Here is a 22,845-nt window from a genome sequence, read left to right on the forward strand (position 1 = left end):
TTTGTAGGTAAGAACGAGTACTTGTACTACTTGGGAGCTGATGATTGCATCAAAGACGAGATGAAATGGAGATACGGCTTTCAATTAGTGCAAAAGCTAAACGAGAAGGAGAGTGACAACCCAAAGAAGAAGAGGAAAAGGAAATCGAAGCTAAAATCTAAGGCTTCAGTGCATTCAGTCAAGACTGAACAAAGCACCATGACGAGAGTGGAGCGTAAAGCTCTAGTGCAAGAACGGAAGAGAATGCTAAAAGCAGCATGGTCTTCCATGTGTGATGACTCAAAGGAAGAAGAGGATACCATAAATATCCCCTCAAACTTCAAGAAATTCACCATACAAGATCGGAAAATAGTCTTGCAACAACCTATTCGACAGAAACCTGAGGAACCAGGAGTTTCCCATGATGGCCCTGAGGACGCCAAGAAAATAGACCTAGCACAACCAAGCAAAGAGCCACGTAACGTGTGGATTGCCACCACAGACTTAACCCAAGCAGAGGAATAATTGCTAATCTCTACTCTGAGAGAGTATCAAGATATATTTGCTTGGAGTTACAAAGACCTTAAGGGGGTAGATCCAAAGATCTGCCAACATACAATTCCCATGCGAGAGGATGCCAAGCCGTCCAAGCAGCGTCCTTACACGTATAACGATAATTTTGCCAAAAAGATCAAAGAAGAGATTGACAAGCTGTTAGCGGCTGAATTTATTTATGAGATTGAGCATACAGAATGGGTTTCACCGATTATGGTAGTACCTAAGAAGAATGGAAAACTACGAGTATGTGTCAATCTAAAGAAAGTAAATGCTGCTACTATCCGGGACCACTATCCGCTTCCACTCACTGATCATGTATTGGAGAGGGTAGCTGGCAAGAAGGCATACAGTTTTCTTGATGGATTTTCGGGCTACAACCAGGTATCTCTTGATCCCAAGGATCAACACAAAATCGCATTTGCTACAGAATGGGGAGTGTTTGCATATAGAGTCATGCCTTTTGGTTTGACTAACGCTCCTGCCACCTTTCAGAGGTTGATGAGCCATGCGTTCAAAGAATACCTGCGATTATTTCTTGAAATATTCATGGATGACGTGTGTGCATTCCATCAACAGAGAAGAAAACATAGAGCATCTCAAAAAAATCTTTGAGAAATGCAGAGTGTATCGCATATGCCTTAACCCTGATAAATGCAAGTTTATGGTTAGGCAAGGGAAGATTCTAGGCCACATTGTGTCTAGGAATGGTATATCCACGGATGCGGAAAAGATAGCTGTTATTGTTGAGCTACCTAGACCTTACAATGCAAAAGGGGTACAAGTTTTCATGGGTCATTGCGGCTACTATCATAGATTTATCTACATGTACGTTGTTCAATAGCACGTCCATTGTACGCACTCCTTGTTGTATTTGAATGGACAGAGGATTGTGAAGAAGCCTTTGAAAAGCTGAAGAAAGCATTAGTGACGGCACCTATTCTGAGGCCGCCGGATTAGGATAATTTATTCCACGTACATATAGATGCTTCGGCTTTTGCAATTGGCTGTATTTTAGCTCAACCAGGCGGCGAGAACAAAATGGACTTTCTAGTCTCATATGCTAGCCGCTGAAGTAGCAGTAAAGAAGGGAAAAATGCATCAACGGGCTGATCATCTTTCCAGGATAACTTCAGGAGAAGCACCCATTGGTATAGATGATGATATTCCTGACGCTACTCTATTCTTGGTTGGAGACAGCACCAAGATGGGCAGAACCCATCATTCAAGTTTTAACGACAGGATTTGTTAACTCCATTAGTCCCACCAATGAAAAAATAATGACCTTAGAGCATTGTGCTCCTTATAAGAAGCTTCTTTCTGGACGATTATATAAATTAGGAAAAGATGGAATACTTCGTCTATGCCCTGACCCTGATCAATATGATGAGATTATCTCATATGTCCACGTGAGCTTAGGAGGCAGACATGTCTCTGGAAAGGATACGGTTAAAAGAGTTTTGTGGGAAGGATATTGGTGGCCAACACTTCATGCTGATACAGAAGAGTACGTACGAAATTGTAAAATTTGTCAACAAAGGAAATCCATTCCTCATGTGACTCTATTTTATATTTCAACAACACCCAATTGGAGTTCGTACATTGTAAAGTATTTGACGTAGGGTCATATGGACGATAAGATGCCTAGGCATAGAAAGAGAGCCATAGAGGTAGAAGCAGCGAGTTTTCAGATTATTGAAGGCCAGCTGTACAAAAGGGGGCAAAGATGGAAACCTACGGACTTGTGTTTGTGAGAGTAACTACCTTAGCGTATTGACTCATGCACATTCAAGAGTTGGGGGTGGACATTTCTGTGGAGAAACAACTGCCAAACTTATACTATGGTCAGGATTATGGTGGCCTACGCTTTTTCATGATGCAACAGAGTATGTCAAACGATGTGATCAATGTCAAAGAGCCAAACCTCCTACCAAGTATGAGGACATGCCATTGAGACTAATTATGGGGGTTAGAGCTTTTGCAAAATGGGAAATTGATTTTGTGGGATCGATTAAACCACCAGCACGCCATACACATGCTGAGTATATCATTGTAGCCACAGATTATCTTACGAAGTGGGTAGAAGCAAAAGCCACAGTAAAAAATGATGCTAGGACCAGTGCAAAGTTTTTATACGAACATGTGTTTACATGCTACGGTTTACCTATTGAGATTGTGAGTGACCAAGGTGTGCATTTTATCAATGAAGTCATTACCTTTCTTTTGGAAGACTTTATGGTCATCCATAAGAGGTCGGCGCCTTATCACCCGCAAGCAAATGGTCAAGCTAAGAGCACAAACAAGACTCTTTGCACTGCGCTTACAAAGATTGTTGAGGGACATAGAACAGATTGGGAACAGAAACTTCACTCAGTTCTATGGGCTTACCGAATTGCTTACAAAACGTCCATTGGCACGACACCTTTCAATCTAGTTTTTGGATTGGACGCTATCCTTCCGATAGAATTTATTGTACCTACGCTTCGAGTTGCGAAACAACTTGAGTGGACGGATCATGAATACTCTTCACACGGATCGATGAATTGGAGAGGCTAGATGAAGACAGGCTATTGGCAGTCATTGGCATGTATGCTGAAAAACGACGCCAAAAGCGTTGGCATGGTATGCATGTGAAGAAAGGTCGCTTCAGGAGAGGTGATCTAGTGTTGCTTTACACATTGAAGAAACAAAAACGCAAGCTGAAAATGCAAGGACTTGGTCCATTTGTGATCAACGAGCTTAGTGCGAGTGGTGCAGTGAGGTTGGAAACCTTAGACGGAGAGCAAATGACTAACTTCATCAATGGTAGCCGCTTGAAGCGCTATGAAGAACCTCTAACAGATGATATGCTGATATGCATACATGCTAGTCAGACACGTAAAAAAGCTCAAGCTTTGTTACAAAGTCAAGCAAAAGAAGAAGCTAAGGCTAGAGTAGCACTAGCACGAGAGCGCCGCAAGGTAGCTATCATGGCCATCCACTTGAATGATGATGAAGACTTTGTAGATCCCTTTCATATTGATGTAAGGATCCCTACTCAAAGAGCAATCTTTGCAGCGTCTGCACTTATAGATTCGGGAGCCGATTGCAATGTTTTGTCTTATGAAGCGTGGACATCATTAGGCCAACCTTTGCTCACCAATGCATCATTGAACTTCCAGAGTTTCTCTGGTGATGAAACCCCAGCCCTAGGCAAGTGCTGTATTAATATGTCCATTCAAGATCAATCTATGCACGTGACTTTTTATGTTGCTAACAAGAGCCAAGCAATGGTGGATGTTGTTCTAGGCAGATCATGGATTAGAACCACCAGATGCGGTATGGACTGGAACTCACAACAATACACCTTGTTGGTGGTAAATTCTACTCACCTTACAGGATCAAGTGCTTCGGCACTCCCATCTTTTCAAAAGGTGGAGACCATCACTATTGTGATAAAGACAACCTCAAAAGATCCAATGATTTGGGTGAATAATGACAATGACAATACTCAAGGATGGCATGTGCCAACATCTCTCTTATATGACGACATAATCTCTGGGCAATTATGATGCCGCAACGTGGACCCAACCAACAAAGACTCCCGGAAGAGGAAAGAGCTCAAACATGGCGCGAAGACACCCTTTGTTTGCTAACCCCTCCCATTTTGCATGTTCTTCTTCCCCATGAATCTACATGTCGGTTTTGGCTCAATGTGAGTGAGTCTTTAGAACGGTTTCAAAACCATAGGTGCCTCTTTAGCCTTCCTACTGTGCCCATACCATATGTTAGTGAAGATGCACTTCTTCCCTTTTGCCATCTTCTCCATGAGTAGGATTACGTTTTGGGTTATCTTTACATCTTGAAGCTATTGATGTCCACCCACCTGAGAATGCAGACATACATCCACCCCCAGTGCAAGACTAGCACTTGTACTCTCTTAATAAGAACTAGAAGCCAGGGCACTTTTTCCCATTGGGTTTTTCCCCTCGGCCAAATCCGGTATTTAGCACCAATGTTTCTTATTTTTTGTCTTTTTAATTTTCTTTCTCTTTAGTTTGTTTTGTCGGAATAAAACAGATACAAGCACCAAACTACATCTTCCACTTCAGTACCGCAACTGACAGTCATACAATCAAGTGCAAACAATTCTTCACCAACCAGCGCTTTAACAAAAATAGGTGAACTCATGCCAATCTCTAATGTTTTCTGTATTTTTCTTGTTGCTTGATTGTTTATAAATTTCACTTTACTAAGCATGGCAATATGCATCTCCTTTGGTCTAGAGTAGGGATAGCATTTTAGTAGCTTTAGACTTGATAGTGTAAGTTTGACCGTAATTGTTTTTACCCGTTTAGCAATACAAAGTAATTAGTGTTTTGGGCTAAAGGTAGAGTTCCAGACCTAGGACAAAGAGACTAAATTAATCATAGGACCGTCAATGGATATCTTGCCCTTACTAGGACATTGCTTAGGGACAATCTAATAAACCTTCCATAACAAAAATTGGCATGACAAAAATAAAAGAAAAGTGTATATGTTTGTGGCCTATTGCCTTGTTATTCATGGTAGGCGAGGGAGGTCTATACCTTTCCCAGACCAATGCCTTGTGTAGCAAGGAATAGCCATACCGTGGGTGCGCAAACATACTCTTGAAGAGAGCCCTGTCCCCAAAAAAAAAAAGGACAGAAAGGCACCAAGAGAAATGCTTGTCTAATCCAGGATGGTCGCCGTTGTGCTTAAAATATTAAACCAAAACACTAAGCAATATCAAGAGTCTGCCACTACATAATTATGTTAGATTTATTAGTGTTGAACCGACATCTTTGACTTAGCATAGGCTCATTATACTACTTGATAGTCCCTCGATTAACTGTTGTCTTTTGCCTTCTAGGAAAAGAACAATACATTTGGCATAAAACATTCTTTACTTTAGTTAGCTGCAGGTAGTAATTATTAAGGCTTGAACTAACCTATTCAATCTCTACACTGCTTCAATGTTTCCTTCCTCTAGCTAATTGGAAGTTTATTGCCATGTCTTATTCAGTAAAATTGCTTGTTTTGTTATTTTCTGTCAGTACTTTTGCTCTCCAAAAAAAAAAAGAACACACAAACTACCTATCATTTTGCTTGCAGGTACACACACCACTCAGGTAGTGCTAGTCACAACAATTGAAAGTGGTGCTAGTCAGCATTTATAGCACTAGTAGTTCTAGCTAGCACTATTAGCACTAAATACACTGCTACTAGTAGCGTTAGAGACAGTCAGCAATAGTAGTGCCACTAATTGTGATAGTAGTGGTAACAAGCACTGCTAGTAGTGCAAGTTAAAACTAGTAGCACTATTACTACTAGTAGCAGAGCTACCAATTCTAACAAGAACTACTAGCAGTGCTTGTTACCACTACTATCACACATACTAATAGCACTAAAAGAAATGCTTGTCTAGTAGTGTTATCCAATACTATTAGCACTAAAAGAAATGCTAGTACTGCTAGCCAACACCACTAGTAGTGCTAGTCAAATCTAATAGCACAAATAGCAATACTAGTAGTGCTAGAGCCAGTACTATTAGCACACAAAAAAATGTTGGTAGTGACAACTATAAACATTGCTAGTAGTGCTAGTTAGTGCTAATAGCTCTGCTAGGAACACTACTAGTAGTACTAGCCAACACTACTAGTAGTGTAGCTAACACTGCTAACTACTAGTAGTACTACACTTAGCACTAATAGTTCTATTATTTAGTGCCAGTAGCACTAAAAGAATTGGTATTAGTGCTACCAAGGCACACATACCATTATAAATTTTAAAATTCATAAATGTGCCTATAGAAAGCATAAATATCTTTGAGTGGGTTGTTAGTAACTTCTATTTAGCTCCCATTAACCATTTGTTTTACAGCTATTGTGGTAGTTTCTATAGACAACCCATTACATAACAAGCCTCACCATATGGTATGGGTGTTTGCATGGTAACAGAAAAACACCCATAAACTCCTGATCCTCCAACTTTAGCCCCCATAGGAAACACATGAGCCTAGAATTGTTACTATTCCCAATTGCACTAGTGGCTCTAGTGGTGCCTTTGGTGGCATGGGATTGAATCTTATTATATTACATGTCTTCAATTGATACACCATTTGACTAGTGAAATAGTGTCTTTTGAGGTTGGCAACAAAATAAACATTTTCATCATACTCTGTATGTGGGACCATTATGAAAAATACATCATGCATGCACATATCATGATGTATGAAAGAAATGAACATAAACAAAGGTTTCCTCACCTATACAAGGAAATTATCCTTTCTTGCTTCTTCTTTTGAGAACTTAAGGAGTTGCAATGTAGAGCTACATGATGTGATATCTATATATTGCTTATTGCAAAGCTCTTCGTTTGTGGTGCCTCCTACTTGGAGGTCCTATAATTCTTTTTGTGTTGATTGTAGTCTTCCTCCTAAAAGGGATTTCACAACAAAAACATATGGGTGTTGCAATCTTTAGATGTACCTCATGATAAGTTGATCCATGATGTTTCCATTGATCCATATTCTACGGTGTAGTTTCCCATGACCCTTAATGGATATCTCCCTCTCTCTACAAAGAGATAGCCCACGTAACCTTATAATTTGATTTATCCATGGTCATTTATGCAGTGCGGTAGCACTCATAGGCAAATCCTTGGGTAAAACTCAATGCCAATTCACCTATTTAGGGGAGGCTCTTGATATACCTTCTGATGCAAATTCAAATCCTCGAGCAAAACTAATTGCCAATAATTTACTATTGAGGGGAGTCTCTTAAAACACCTTATGGTGCAAAGTCATCATCTCTTGATACAAGTCTACACATACCATTCTACACTTCACCTTGGAGCCCTTTCTATCCTCCATGAAAATGGACATCCATTTTTTGTGAACAAGACGTCAATATCTATGAGCCTACACATGGGTCCTGGCCCATTAAGCTCAACCCATATTTTGTATGAAACTCCTCTCTGGTTATGGAGAACTTCTCTGCATTCTCATGACTTGATATGGAGGAGTATCCAATGAGACATTCTAAATAGAACAATAAGAAAACACATAACCTTTTTAGCCAGTAGGAATCAATAGCAACTAGCTCAATCTATGATTCAAATTCATAAAAGTATTCAAAGCTCTAGCACACCTAATAAAAGTCAAACTCCCTAATTAATAATGTGATCTTAGGACAAAACTTGAGCTTATCAATTAAAGAAATTACAAACAATAAGTATATAACCAATAAGTTCTTTTGATAAGATTAACAAGGTTGGTGAAGATCAAGATAATAATCTAATATCAAGATCAAATTAAAGCTTATCAATTATAGAAATCGTGCATGTGATAAATATATAACCAATAAGTTCTTTTTACAAGATCATCAAGGTTGGGAAAGCTAGAGATAATATATTGGTTTTTATGATAGATATGTTTCTAACTCTTAAACATTAATGCCATTTGGTAAAGCTAGGTATAATATATATTTTTTATGATATATATGTTTCTAACTCTTACACATTAATGCCATTTAGATTTATAAGTATAGATATAATTACGTAGTACGCATATAAATTTCTAAGTATGTATATAATTGCATACTATCTTAATTCCTTATTTTTATTATTTTTCATGAAATTTTTTTATAAAAAACCAGCATGCTCACTTTAACTAGGCAAAAAATAAACAATTCATTAACTCTGATATATGGTGTCGAAATCGGGTGAAATTTATACTCAAATAGAACAATTTAGACATTGTGAGCCTGTTTGTGAGCTTAGCTCCCAAATGAAGATGCACTTCTATAGAGATCACTTCCTCAGGCTCATTGAGTATAGATTCATCCAGTAGCCAGGCTACCTGATTGTTCACATGCCCCATGCCATGCGGATTTTGGTTGGCTAGATACAGGTTTAATCCCACTGCCTTAGAGTGGAGATAGGTAGAGCTAAGTGCGTCTTCAAAGCCGAGAAGCTCATATGGAGACCCAAAGAGAAGAGGATATGCCGATTATGCCACATAGAGGTTGAGACGACGGAGGAGTATTACATATGTTGTTGCCCAATGTATACTATGAGATCCGCGCGACGGGAGGTTTCATTGTCTGTTTCATGAGGGATTTGGTCCACTCTCTAGGATCATTGACTTCCCAGACCAGCATGGCCTAGGCCTCGTCCTGCTTAAGCTCTGCAGACATAGGGACACTTTCTTAAGAGAGCTTCGGCACCCAACACCCCGCCCCCTCCCTCGCCAACCAACCATCACTAGTTTCTTCCGAACCTAGGAGGTGGAGGACACCAATATAGTGGATGTTGGACAACAAAGTGAGGGCACACTATTCTCGAGTGTTGCGGGACCCGTTTTAGGGTCCAAATGGTCTCAAATGTCCATAGGAACTACACATGGTGTCTATTATGGTGTCTATTGGATAGTGTTGTAGGCTAATATAGTCCCAGTTAGTTGGTCACTTTAGACCAAGTTATGGGTTGGCGACGTGGACGATCCACGTACTATGGGTACTATATATAAACTAGTTTGGCAACCATAGTTTATCATCGAGATCATTGCATTGTTCAAGCACTCTTGTAAGAAAGATATCCTCCGATCAAAGTTTTTCTAGATTGCCATTAAAGATCCTTACCTTGAGCACATAGGTGGAGGCAAACGTCATTTCTTTGTAATCATAATTTTGTAAGTAGTAACATGGTTTAATCTCCACTTCTTTCTACAATTTAGTGCTTTTTATTTTGTTAATCGAGCTTCCGTTGTGTATTCTTTTATGGGATCAAAGCATAGGCCCTAGGTAACGCTTTTTTCTGGTAGTTTACTATTTGAAGGCAGATTTGGAGACATGGCCCAACCTACAAACAACACAACTGCTCGTGCCCACCCTCCACCTTTTGTCATGGAAAGTTAGATGGGATAAATTACACTCTTTGGTGGCTAGGTTACATTACATAGTTGAGTATTCATTAATACGTGATTAATTTTTATTTAATATATTTGCCATATTTATACGGATGTATTTTATGGTGACACATGCTTGTAATGGATTATATGTTTTAGCTATTACATTTTGATCGAAAAGGTTTCACTATAAAAGAGCTTATTTTATCACTGTTTTGTACTTTGTTCTTGGTTTGTGCACTTTAAACCTTGAGAAAAAAATAAATTATAAACATTTAAAAGGGTTTTTAATTTAAATAAAGTAATATATATAAAATATTAAGAATATACATATATATATACATACATATATATATATATATATATATATATAGGTAGTTTTGTGTTTTTTTAATATCGTAATATTGATAAAAAAATATTTAGTGTTGATTTAAATCTAGTACATATTATTTTATGTTGATTTAAAAAATATGTTTACGTTAAATTGGTATGTGTTGAAAGTTATCTTTTCACCACAAGTTATTTAGGATAAAGTACAAGTAACTTGTCATGTGTTAGAAGCTTGATTCACACTTGCAAGTTACTTAGGGATAAAATAGATGTAACTTGACATGTATTCGAAGCTTTTGCTTCACACTTACAAGTTGCTTGGGAGTGGCATGAATGTAATTTTTCATGAGCTTGAAGCGTTGTCTTTTATTACTATAAAAAAAGTTGAATTTCAATCATTAAATTTTTTTCATTTCATTTCATAACTTGTAGGTCATTTTTTGTGTCTATATGCGTTTGAAAGCAGTTCTTGTAAGTTCCTCATAATTTAAGTGAGTTAGAGAAGAATTTTACTTCATAATTATTGTCAAGTTGCTTAGGATTTAGTACATATAAAATGGCAATGGGCATGTGTGTTTGAAACTTATTGCACACTTGTGCAGTTGCTCATGATATATTAAAAATTGACTTATATTATAATTTACTAGATTTATTAATATCATTTAATCATTATACGGATAAAACACTTATTAATTTTATTATGATTTAGTATTATCGTATGGTTCAAGGTCTAGAGTGATCAAATGTCAAAGGAATTAAGCATGGTACGTATGTTCGATATAAAAGTTGTGGTCATACTTTCATGGTAGTGCCACACATATCAAAGAGTAGTTAAGTGAATCTCAAAGTAATATAGAGCATTGCCCAATGCCTCTTTCCGATCTATATGTCACTTTTACATAAGTAATATGCCAAATTACAAGAGAAAACAAAGAGAAGGCTTTCCATGTCATCTATGTATATGGCATTGCCTTCACAATGGAGTGAGGAGAATACATAATCACTTAACACTCCAAAAAATACTTTGGTAGGAGAAGATGCATTGAATGATACATAATCACTTAACACTCCAAAAAATACTTTGGTAGGAGAAGATGCATTGAATGATGCACCTCTTTCTTCAAAACCTACTAAGAAGCATTATGAAGAGTAGGCTTCATTGCATGTAGCTTTTAAAACATAAAAATACGCTTGAGTTGCATTTGAAGTGGACACGTGCAACTAGCGAGGTTGCCTTGAAACACACAATGTTTGATTTTGTTCCAATCTTTGGTTGTACTATTGTACTAGATGGATGGATGAGCTATCAAAAAAATCTCGTGATAAATGTAATGTGTATTTGTCTCAAAGACGTGATTGTTTTTCTTGAAGAAATATGTACATCTTTAAGGAAAAATACATCATCATACATTGAGAAAGTGTATGAGAGAGAAATTGCAATCGTTAGTGACTCAAAAAATGTGATAGTGATAATAACATATAATGCTTCAAATAACAAAGGTTATAGTCTTGCCATTCAATACAAATATTTGGAGATATAACATGGGTACCTTGTGTTGTACACACTTTAAATCTATTATTAAAAGATATTGGAAAGATGCCTCTTGTGCAACCTACTTTAGTAAATGTAAATATCTTGGTAAAGTCCATTAGAGAACATCAGTTCACATATGCCTTGTTTCGTTATGCGATCAGATAAATGCCTACAAATTTTTTGTGCGATCAGGTTTTCTGCTGCATATTATGTTCTGGAGAGATTGATAGTGGGTCGAAATTCATTACAAGACATAATAGCTGATAAAGGCAATGGGATGCATGGGTGGCTAAAAATCCAAAGCGTGTCATCTACAAAGTGCGTGAATTTGATTTACTCATCCATATTTTGGTGAAAAGCAGAGAAGATAGTTAGTATTGTAAAGTTGTTGTTATGTTGTTATGTCTTATAGATACAGAGAAGTTTATTTTTGAGGAAAAGTGTATTGATTTAATATTAGAGGCAATTCGCAAAGTCAAAGAACATGATAAATTCTCTGCTAGTAGATAACGTCAAGCAGATCACTGCTCAAGACAACACTCAATGTGGATACAAATGTATGCTCCTTTACATGGGGCAACCTTCACACTAGATCCAAGTTTTCAAAATCATGCTTAATCATAAAATAATGAGGCCAATGTAAATTTCAAGAAAGTCTACTGTTAATTATTACCAAGAGATAAGGGAAAATAAGCTTTTCATCAACAACGAGTAAAATTTGCATAGAATGGGTTCTTTTGGTGCTCCTTGGCATTTAGATGTAATTTAAAGAACAACTCCGATGTGATGAAAAGAATATGGCATGGAGACATTTGAGTTGTAATATGTTGCAACATGGGTTTTATTTGACTGCTTCCTCTGGTAGTTGTGAAAGAAACTGGTCTATATTTTATTTCGTTCACACAAACCAGCATAACAGATTAAAAGCATCATGTGCTGCAGACTTAGTTTATATTTATTGCAATATGAAAATGATATACATGCCTCACATAATTGAAACTCGAGCCGCCATCACTACAAAGATGCCACCTAAATTGACACATGATGTAGGCTGAAGATAGTGGAGTAAAGATAAAGATAAAGTGAGAAGTCACATAAAATTCATTAGAGACGGAAGAAGTTGATGATTTGGTGTCCGTGCTAGTAGAAGAATAATGATGTACAACTTTTAATTCTCTAATGAATATTAGAACTTTTTTGGTTTCTTTATTTTTCTATATTTTTTCATATGCGTATTACATGTGTCATATCAGAGCATTTACTTTGCGCCATTGTATAATTGTAAGATGACACATCATAACATATTATATTAACGAGATAAATTTATTACATCATGTGAAAGTACTTCCAATTCATTAAAAATGGAACATCTTTACACTGGCCATAAAATCAACTACATGTCTATAAAAATGTCTACTTAAGGAAATTACATTTGAGTGATATCCTCAACTGGTTCTTGATCGATATAAGAGGATTATTTATTGTGTCATGTACTATCTTGTCTATAGTAAACTCAAGAGTATTTATATCTAGGGAGGGAAGAGGTCCAAAAAGTGCCTTGTATCTCGAGCTGTCTCTCCAGCTCAAGAATTCAGGCCTCCAAATGAAGCACTTTATGTACTATCTTGTGTCATGTACTATCTTGTGTCATGTACTATCTTGTCTATAGTAAACTCAAGAGTATTTATATCTAGGGAGGGAAGAGGTCCAAAAAGTGCCTTGTATCTCGAGCTGTCTCTCCAGCTCAAGAATTCAGGCCTCCAAATGAACTATGGTTTGAGAAGCACTTTATGCAATATGACCTTGGCTCATCAATGCCACACCTTGATTTTCTAGTGTGATAATGTTGTCATGTGCTGGAGGTGTAAGAATTACCAGCCTAGTCTGTTCTATTATAGCATTGTCTCGTGCAGTGGCTCTCTCCTAAGGGTGACCTTTACCATATGGATCATTGTTAGGGTGAGAAGTCTAATCGACACGTCAACGCAAGATCTCTTGCACAAAGACCTGCATGCTATATACGAAGTAGATAGGAACTTGTCGATTCTTGGGTAAGGTCTTCTCTATCTCTATGAATTGTTGTATGATAACTCTTGCCAAGCTTGCGTGTGTTGAAGATCTGATAGCTTTAATGGTGAATTAGGCTTCGCATGGCTAGAAATCTAAAACAATGTGTTATGAACAAAGTCATTCAAACATAGCTTCTTCACGTCTTTGAGAGAAAGTGGTGGACCCTCCAAGATATCATCATCTAGTTATCGTCCAAAAAATTATGACAAGTCTTGACGAAACTGCAAGTACTCACCCATATCACCAAGTAGCTTCTAAAACCAAGCTACATGCCATAGCAGCACCCTTGTACTTTGCATCTAAACTCGACAAAGAAAATGTCGCTATTTCTTGCTGCTCCAACTCACAACAGCACTCCCAAACAAAAATATAAAGCCGTTGGTAAATCTCTTGTCTACAACACTACCAACCCAATCAGCATCTGTGTACCCATGTAGTTGTATCTCTATACCAACCTCATAGAAAAGTCCATAATCAAGTGTGGACTTTATGTACTTGAGAATCCGTCTAGCCACATCCAAGTGTGGCTTCCTAGGAGCCTGCATAAACTCACTCACAAGTTTAACGGCATAGCTCAAGTGTGGCCTAGTACTGGTCATGTAGATCAAGCTACCCACTATACGCATGTACATAGTGGGATCCTACAAAAGCTTACGTGTATCTGTGGAAAGCTTTGTTTCTACTACTCCAATGGCATTGAAATAGGCTTACAGCCTGCCATACCATACTTGGACAACATGTCCAAGCCATATTACCTATGCCATGAGGTGATCTCACCATCTCTATGCCTAAGAAATATCGTAGCTCACTCCTTCATCTCAAACTTATGCTTCAAAAGCCTCCTAACTTCATGTATGTCAGCATCAATATCACCCCAATGATAATCAAGTCATCCACATAAATAGCTACTAGCATGATTTCTCTATCTATCTTTTTCACATAAAGTGAAAAATATGCATTGGATATCTCCCTAAAAAGCATAACATTTTTCCTGAGATGATAACTTAGCATGGTGTAGAGAATACCTTCAGACGAGTATGCATCCTTTAGTATCTATTGATTATAATGATGAGATCGATCTTGTCGACACACCACAACAAGAGATAGACTAAGTGGTGGCAGAGGAGGTTGTGGTGGTTGAGGTACACATCAGCTTCTATTTCTTGTGCCATATTCACTACAAAATATACCACCAAAAAATCAAGAACTTAGAGATATGACCGTGAGATTTAAAAAGAAGTTCATAATTAACATTGCATGGTTTATATATTAACATTGCATATTGGTATTGCATGGTTGATATATTAACACTACATATTGGAGTAAACAAAAATGAGTGACTTCAAGATTTCAATGACATGTCGTGAACATCGATATGACGCACTTATATCATAGCATTAAGTGTCAAACTATGTATATTCACACTAAGAGATTTACATTGAGAGATTTCAATGACATTTTTTTAATATTAAAAATTAAAAATTCATCACATATTCATAACACACATTGATTCAAAGAAATACACTAGCTCTTTAAAAATGTATCATCAAAGATAAAATAGGACATGTATATTCGTCACATGATAAAGCCCAAAGCTCATTGAGATTTAAACACCAAAATGTTAAGCACTAGCTAGAAATGTTGAGCAGCATTGATAGGCATGGGGTTGTTCAATGGGATTTTGTTTAACTCTCTCTTCGGTTCTATAGACTAGGCCATTATATCTACAAATACAGAACATTAAAAAATAAGTCAAATACATGAAAAAATAAAAACTAATATGAAAGCAATTGATAAAAGATAAACCATATACTTTTGTAGTTAATATAAAATAACATCTATCTCACCTAAGATGTGTCCATACATGCAGAAATACATAATGAGTGAGTGAGGGTGGCTTTAGCAAAAAACAAAGCACTCAAAAAGCGAATGATTCGAATTTATAAATTATTTTTGATGAGAAACATAAGCTACATGCATACTTAAAGTATGTGCTTTGGATCATGGCTTCAAGCATAAATGATGTGCGAGGCTGACTCTATCAAATAAAGCACTCAAGACTACCCCGATCTCAATGTACATACTATTCCTCTTGTTAGAAACAATTAGTATATACATAGTCAAAATAGGTTTCGGATTATGGTATCAAGCATATGGGATAGAGTGTTTACAATTAGTCCATATACATGACTAGAGTGCATACAACTACCTCTAATAGCAAACGGAACTAGATTGTTAACAATTAACACACATACGCAATTAGTGTGCTCATAACTAGCTCAAATATGTAACTAGTGTGCTCATAACTAGTCTTAATAAAACAAATGGGAACAAGATAAGACTAGATATTCATAACTAGCTCACAGATGTAACTAGTATGCTTATAACTAATCTTAATAAAACAAATGGGAAAGACTAGAGTATTCACAAAGACCCACATACATGATCAAAGTGCCAACATCTAGTCAAAGTAAAACAATTTGATAGAATTAGATAGTTCACAAATGGTTCACATACGAGACCAAAGTGTGCACAACTAATTCAAAGAAAAAGTATTAAACGTAGCTAGAGTGGTCATAACTGATCTAGATATGTGACTAGCGTGAATATATAACTAGCTTAAACACAAACATATAATACACATGCACACACACAAGGTTCAAAGTGACACTTTACATGACACATACACACATAAGGTTCTAAGTGCACACACGTGGTTCACACACGTACACATGTAAAAAAAATTTTACGTCTCTCAAGCACACTAGAACTTGATATATGTCTCTCTCCAGCTATACCACTCTAACAATTCGATGGAAAGGTTTTTTTCGATAGCAGTCATGCAGTTTTTGAGAAGCACGAAGAGAAGACAAAAGGCGGCCCCTTAGCGTTAGCTATGGCATACTTGCCCTCTCTGAGGTCCAATGTCCTCCTCACGATTGCAGATAGTCAAGTGGTGTTGAGTTGTTCTGCACCTATGGATGTATCAGCAATTTCCACCGGCGACCTTCGAGAAGAACGTGTGGAAAGAGTAGGGCAACGCGAAGGTGAGATGGTTTCTTCATGCTAAATTTTGTAAAGTCCTCGAGGTTGCACATCCGATGACGCAGCAAAGGGTCACGAAAAAGGATGGCCATGAAATTGAGCTCAAGGATTTGACTTATGTGATTGGCGAGCATGGACAGGCTTTGGTGAGGCTCCTCGAACGTGCTTCTTCATCAATATTTAGAGTCATTTTATACGGTTTGTATGGATGGGCACATCAGAAATACGGATGGCATAGGAGGAGATCTCAACTGCCTAGGTGGAGATCTGTGGAGCCAAGACAATTGTGAATAAGTTACTACTTGAACTACACCATGAGCTACAGACCCAAAGACAATCTACATCATGAATATGACTTGTTTTTGGCATAGATTGCCTCGTTCAAAAATTTTGAGGACGCCTTTTAAGACCCAAAGTCCATTCATGGCAGGCATTCATACTCTTTTAAAAACTAGCCTGGCAGAGTATTCTATCAAAGCTACCACATATTGGCTCGCTTACCAACAACATGAGGAGACTTTTTGGACTTGGCCTAAGATAGTGGTGCAGACTATTCCAGATTCCAAAGATAAGGCGGCTATCGGCTAATTTTGTTTGTTCTTGTTTGCTTTAACTTGGAAATGCCTTGTACTTCGATGGGTGAACTTTCACCAAGTGAGTGCCCGCAGAGCTTTGTAGCTCTCTGCTGTAGGCAATATGAATATGCTAAAAGGGGGAGCTGGCCCATCGTTAGCCCCCCGGTGTGGTGTCTTACACACATTCTCACAGCACATTCACTTGTAGATCTTGCATCCATTCCGCCTTGCATTGTGTAGTAAGTCGCATATTAAGAGCCACACTCCCACTACACTACCTAGGGCTGTTTTTGTAACAGTGTCACTTTATGCACTGGCCCACATGAAAGTCATCATGTGCAACAGTCCGGGTGAGGTTCATTCTTCTTGAGCTTTACATTGGCTTCAAAAACACATGCACTACCATCATGCTTTAACCCCGATTCACACTTTGAATCTCTATAAAACCCTACCCTCTGCGCTTGCTTGCTTCATGGATCATGTACAGTGTAATTCTCGCTCTGCATGGAGGACTTTCTTCCTGGTTAACCTCCCTGCCACAACTCAGCCTTGCTGCTTTATCCTTCTAGGGTAGGGTAGCACAATACATCAGGAAATATAACAATTTGCATCTTATAAATGATTGCTGCTCTACCTTTGAAAGCCGAATTGCAGTATTACAGCCAGACATTCATGGGTATATCAACCATGGATCACAAGGTAGTCAACTTTTCACTCAGGCAACAGAACACAAATTTCTTTGGTGCCACCCACAGACATACCCTAACCTCCTTGATTTTGAGAGAAATACCTTCTGGCAAAGTTTTGAAAATTTTGTTCATCTTTTGTTTCCAGCGAAAAATGGATGCGCAATTCAACCAGCACCTCACTGCCTTCATTCTTTGAAATAAACATCTTCTAGCCTCACTTGAATCAACCCCAATCAAAGATGGATGCATAGTTCAACCTGCATCAGTCCACAAACTATGTCCTGGCATCTCCCATGCTTGTTTTTTCACTCTCATTGCCTCAATCTTCTTTGCATCCTCCAGCATGTCAGCATCTGCATAGATGTTATACATACAAACATAAGCTGCAGCGCCTTTCTCTTCCAATCGCACTGCATGTTCAAAGACTTGTCTCCCAAGCTCTACATTGCCCCACTTTCGACAAGCACCCAACACAGTATTCCACACTACAAGAGTGGGATGGACCGGCATCTTTTTGACCATTGCTATTGCATTGTCTAATTGGCCCGCACGGCCGAGGAGATCAACCATGCAAGTGTGATGCTCAAGAGTTGGAGTGATTCCGTAATCTTTGATCATTGCCTCAAAGTATGTCTGGCCCTTACCCACTAGACCCGCGTGAATACATGCATTTAGAACACTTCCAAATGTGACCACATTTGGCTTTTGGTCTTCTCCTCTCATTCTGTCAAGGATACGAAAAACATTCTCACTTTCTCCTAGCTGTGCATATCCTGCTATTAGAGCATTCCAGGAGACTAGATCTCGAACTGGAAGTTTCTCAAACACTTCCTGTGCTTTGTCAAGCAAGCCACATTTGGCATACATATCAACCAGTGCGTTGCCAACAACAAAATCTGTTTCCAACAACCGCTTTCTGGCAATTTCCGCATGTATTTCTCGACCCTTGTCTGTTGCTCCAATGCTGCCACAAGCTTTCAAGCTGCAAGAGAATGTGATAGCATCCGGAGAGATACCCTCAGACTGCATCTGTTCAAAACACTTCAGTGCTTCCTCACCAAGGCCCTGTTTGGCATACCCTGCAATTAGTGCATTCCAAGTGATTGCATCTCGTACTGGAAGCTTGTCAAACACATCCTGTGCTTTTGCAAGCCAACCACATTTAGCATACATATCAATCAGCGCATTGCCAACAACGGGATTTCTTTCCAATGACCCTTTTCTGGCAATCTCCGCATGTATTTCTTGGCCCTTGTCTATGGCTCCAATGATGCCACAAGCTTTCAAGCTGCAAACAAATGTGACAACATCTGGAAAGACACCCTCCATATGCATCTGTTCAAAATAGTTCAGTGCTTCCTCACCACGCCCATGTTTGGTATATCCTGCAATTAGTGCAGTCCAGGAGACTACGTCTCGAGCTGGAAGCTCGTCAAACACTTCCTGTGCCTTTGCAAGCAAACCACAATTACCATACATATCAATCAATGTGTTTCCAACAACAAGATCTTTTTCCAACCCTTGTCTCGCAATCTCAGCGTGTATTTCTCGGCCCATGTCGGTGGCTCCTATGCTGCCACAGGCTTTTAAGCTGCAAACAAATGTGACAATGTTAGGAGAGACACCCTCAGATTGCATCCGTTCGAAACAATGTAGTGCTTCCTCACCACGCCCATGTTTGCCATAACCAGCGATTAGTGCATTCCATGACACTGCATCTCGAACTGGAAGCTTGTCAAACACTTCTTGCGCTTTTTCAAGCAAGCCAAATTTGGCATACATGTCAACCAAGGCACTGCCAACAAAAAGGTCTCTTTCCAACCCCTGCCTGGCAATGTCAGCGTGTATGCTGAAGCCTTTTTCCACATCTTTCAGCTTAGAACAAGCCTTCAGGAGTGCTACAAAAGTATACCCACTAGGCTGTACAGAATCCTCTCGCATTTTCTGGTAAAGGACAAAAGCATGCTGTGACCTCCCACATTTGATGTAACCAGTGATGAGAGATGTCCACGAGCACTCATTCCGATAAACCAAGCTGTTGAAAACCTGCTGAGCATTGAGAATGCTACCGACATCCACCAGCAACGACACGAGTTGGTTGCCAAGTGATCTATGAGCTTCCAGCCCGTTTTCACGCATGCAGGCATGCAGGCGCATGGCATATGATGGGTTTTTCGCCTTTCTGCACTTGTGCAAGATGCAGGCAATGCTGTCAACAACAGAAGGGGGCGGTGGTGAGGATGAGGGCTGGGGCATACCTTTTTCCAACGAAGCAAGTGCCTCCTCTAAGGTAGAAATCTCCAAAGCACCAGTTTTGCTCCCTATAAGGATTTTTTTGCTTCTTCCAAATGGTTCTTCTGTTTTCTGAAGCATGCCGTCGTCCACCAACCGCGAATCCTTAGCAGGTTTACGCTTGAAATTTGGGCTTGCCTGCAACGATCCAACGCAAGGAAGTCAACAGAAGACCCAATCTAGAGATGATTTTTCTTTGCTTTCCTGTGTAAAGATTACTCACCTTACGTAGCTCTGTCATTTGTCCGTGGGTGCTCTCCTTCCATAGCCGCCCTGTGTTTGAGCTAAGCCCACCTGCTGAGCCCGTAATTTCCAAACATTCAAAGAAGTATCCTCGCTTGCAGGCGAACATATGAATCTCAGTTGCATGACACCTACTTACCTGAGCGACGATGCGGCTGCAGATTTTTCATGGGTGCAGGAGATAAAGGGGTCCTTAGCGTCTGAGGGGACAAGTGCCTTTGTCCTGTTCAAAGCACGAATGCCTCATGTACATGTGCCTGTGCAAAGGAAAGGGGGTGCTTGAAAAAACCCTGCTTTTAGTGTAAATCCAACTTCAAATTTTGAAAATTACCTTTTGAAATTTGAGTTGAAGGTATGAAGACCTTCAAAATTTCAAGGGTTGTAGTAATAAAACCTTTTAATCTTTAAAAATTTCGTCAGTGATAATTTTCAAATTTTTAGATGGAGGGTTTTCTACTTATTCTAGAAAAAAAAATTTGGAGCATTAGAGGGGAGTACCATGCTATTTTTTTTACATTGCAAGTTTTCTTCTTTCTCTTTTTTTTTCCATAAAAAGTGGCTCCAAAGCTTGAGAAAGCAATTATAAGGTAGCATTGAAACATTAGTTTGCAGCTCCTAGTAATTTTTGAATTATATTCCATGTTTTTTAAATGATTTTTTTCAATGCTCATGTCAACTCTATGTACCTACTCTATATCCATGTACATGTACCCAATATACATGGGTACATGGGAATATGGGGTTGGACATCTATATGGGTACATATTGGGCTAGTAATGTCTCACACAAAAGATTTACTAGTACCTTTATATTCTCTCTTATGAGTGTTGTTATTAGTTGAACTAGAAAGCAACCAAAATTGTGTCTTCATATAGAGGTATATGGCAAACTATGAGTTTGCTTAGTTTAAAAAGCCCATGTATAGGAAATTTCTATCTATTGTGACAACATGATCAGCATACAATTGGCTAAAAACTTGTGTATTATGCTAGGATTAAGCACATTGAGGTGCAATACCATTTTGTAAGAGAGAAAGTTCTAGCGGGTGATATTACTTGGAGTGCATGAGAGCATGGAGTTGAGATTGAGGAGACTGTTGAAAAATTAGTATGGATATGGTGACATTCTAGGATGACACCTCTACACTTATGTCACTAGCATAGTTGGTGAGATTATGATATGCCGCTAATGATTTAGAGGTTGTAAGATAGCGAGTTTGGTTTAATAGAGTTATGGTACAGTAATAGCACTAGCTCACACAATTCGGGATCCATTTAGGAATTTGGTTATGTTTTGCCCCGGGTACCAGGGAAAAGAGTTCCCAGGCCCCTAGCCGGCGCTTCGAGCAAACTTCAAGATAGTCACACCACTTACACACCCAATATGAAATTGCTTGTTTCACAGATTCAGTTGTCTTTAAAACAATCTTTTAATGAAACCATAGTATCATTGATCATAATCCTCCAAAATATCTAGCTTGAGTTCCAATTTGCAATCATTCCTTCATCGGTGTACCTATGGCATCATTGGTAACCAGAACGCTCATCACCTGTTCACTCAAGGGCCTTTTCAATAGTTCCTAGCTCATAGTACCTGAAAATATAATCATATAAGAAAAATCTAGATGGACTCTCCATTGAAGATCAGCAAGATCAACCAACAGACCCATATAAATGTTGGAATTAGGGTTGCAGGAAAGCACACAAAGCTTGGAGAAGAAGAAGCAAGAATGCACACAACACAAAGTGTATTAGATTGTGTCAATGTACAAAAGATAAGTTAGCCCTAGAATGATGGGCGTATAACCAAGCCGGGGGAAAAAACCTCCTTAAGAGGGAAAAAGTGTCCCGGTGGTCTTAAGTGTGTTCACACACATCACTGCCTATATATATGGCAACAAATCCCCCTGGGAGTGATGGTGTGAACGAGAGCTAGCACTCATGTATAGGGAAGTGCCATGCCCTAAGTAGATCAGTCCACAAAGGGGAGCAAGCCCAAAGCTTTGTGGAAGGCTTCGAACTTCTCACGGAAGCGCCTTTGTGAAAAGATCGGCGAGGTTGTCCTGTGTTGGCACATAGGCCAAGCTGATCTCTCCTGCTGAGAGTCTCTCCTTGACATAGTGATAATGCACCTCAATGTGCTTTGTGCGAGCATGAAAAACTGGATTTCTCGCAACCGCCAATGTGCTCTGACTGTCAGTGTAGATAGAGGTGGCAGACAACACCCAAGTCAGCCATAAGCCGTCTGAGCCACACACACTCAACCGTAGCTTCTGTGAAAGCTGCCCCTGTACTCAGCTTCACAACTAGAAGTGGCCACAGTAGGTTATGCAGCCACAATAGCGGATGCTTCTACAAATGCAGATTCTGCAAATGTTGTGCAAGATACAGAATGGGCGTTTAGCGTGTATTGCCAGTATGACCCATCTGTACATGATGCATGTTTGGCAATTTGTGTTGACTCTAATGTATGGTATTTTGGCAGTGGTGCTATAAAGCACATTACCTCGCATCGTGATATGTTCACTTGTCTTGAGGCTGTCTCTAATGGGAATACTGTCACATGTGCCAATAATGCTTCTTACCCAATGAAGAGCGTTGGTAAAATTATGGTTACTGCTGCAAA

General features: G+C 38.9%; 1 protein-coding gene across 4 annotated transcripts; it reads right to left on the reverse strand.

Annotated features, from left to right (window-relative positions):
- Positions 1 to 16,715: 16,715 nt before the first annotated feature.
- LOC147642457 (pentatricopeptide repeat-containing protein At1g15510, chloroplastic-like) lies at positions 16,716 to 20,534 on the reverse strand. Of its 4 annotated transcripts, none has more exons than XM_086806814.1 (4): positions 20,360 to 20,534; positions 20,201 to 20,271; positions 19,944 to 20,115; positions 16,716 to 19,867 (listed from the first exon to the last, which is right to left on the reverse strand). In XM_086806814.1, exon 4 carries the CDS (start codon positions 19,840 to 19,842, stop codon positions 17,938 to 17,940), a length of 1,905 nt encoding a protein of 634 aa, XP_086662940.1. In that variant the 5' UTR covers positions 19,843 to 19,867; positions 19,944 to 20,115; positions 20,201 to 20,271; positions 20,360 to 20,534; the 3' UTR covers positions 16,716 to 17,937. The 4 variants fall into 4 exon arrangements, with proteins under 4 accessions (XP_086662940.1, XP_086662945.1, XP_086662937.1 ...); XM_086806819.1 differs by having other exon boundaries at positions 20,201 to 20,274; positions 20,360 to 20,529; XM_086806811.1 differs by having other exon boundaries at positions 16,716 to 20,115; positions 20,360 to 20,518.
- Positions 20,535 to 22,845: the final 2,311 nt, after the last annotated feature.

This window comes from Cibotium barometz, chromosome 1, assembly GCF_041138505.1.
Source record: "Cibotium barometz isolate CiBa-2024 chromosome 1, ASM4113850v1, whole genome shotgun sequence".
NCBI lineage: Eukaryota > Viridiplantae > Streptophyta > Polypodiopsida > Cyatheales > Cibotiaceae > Cibotium > Cibotium barometz.

Coding starts and splice junctions, on each gene's coding strand:
- LOC147642457 (XM_086806806.1), bottom strand. CDS start 20,390: ATGAAAAATCTGCAGCCGCATCGTCGCTCAG. Junction 20,275..20,359: donor GCAGCCGCATCGTCGCTCAG/GTAAGTAGGTGT, acceptor TTACGGGCTCAG/CAGGTGGGCTTAGCTCAAAC. Junction 20,116..20,200: donor AAATGACAGAGCTACGTAAG/GTGAGTAATCTT, acceptor GGATCGTTGCAG/GCAAGCCCAAATTTCAAGCG.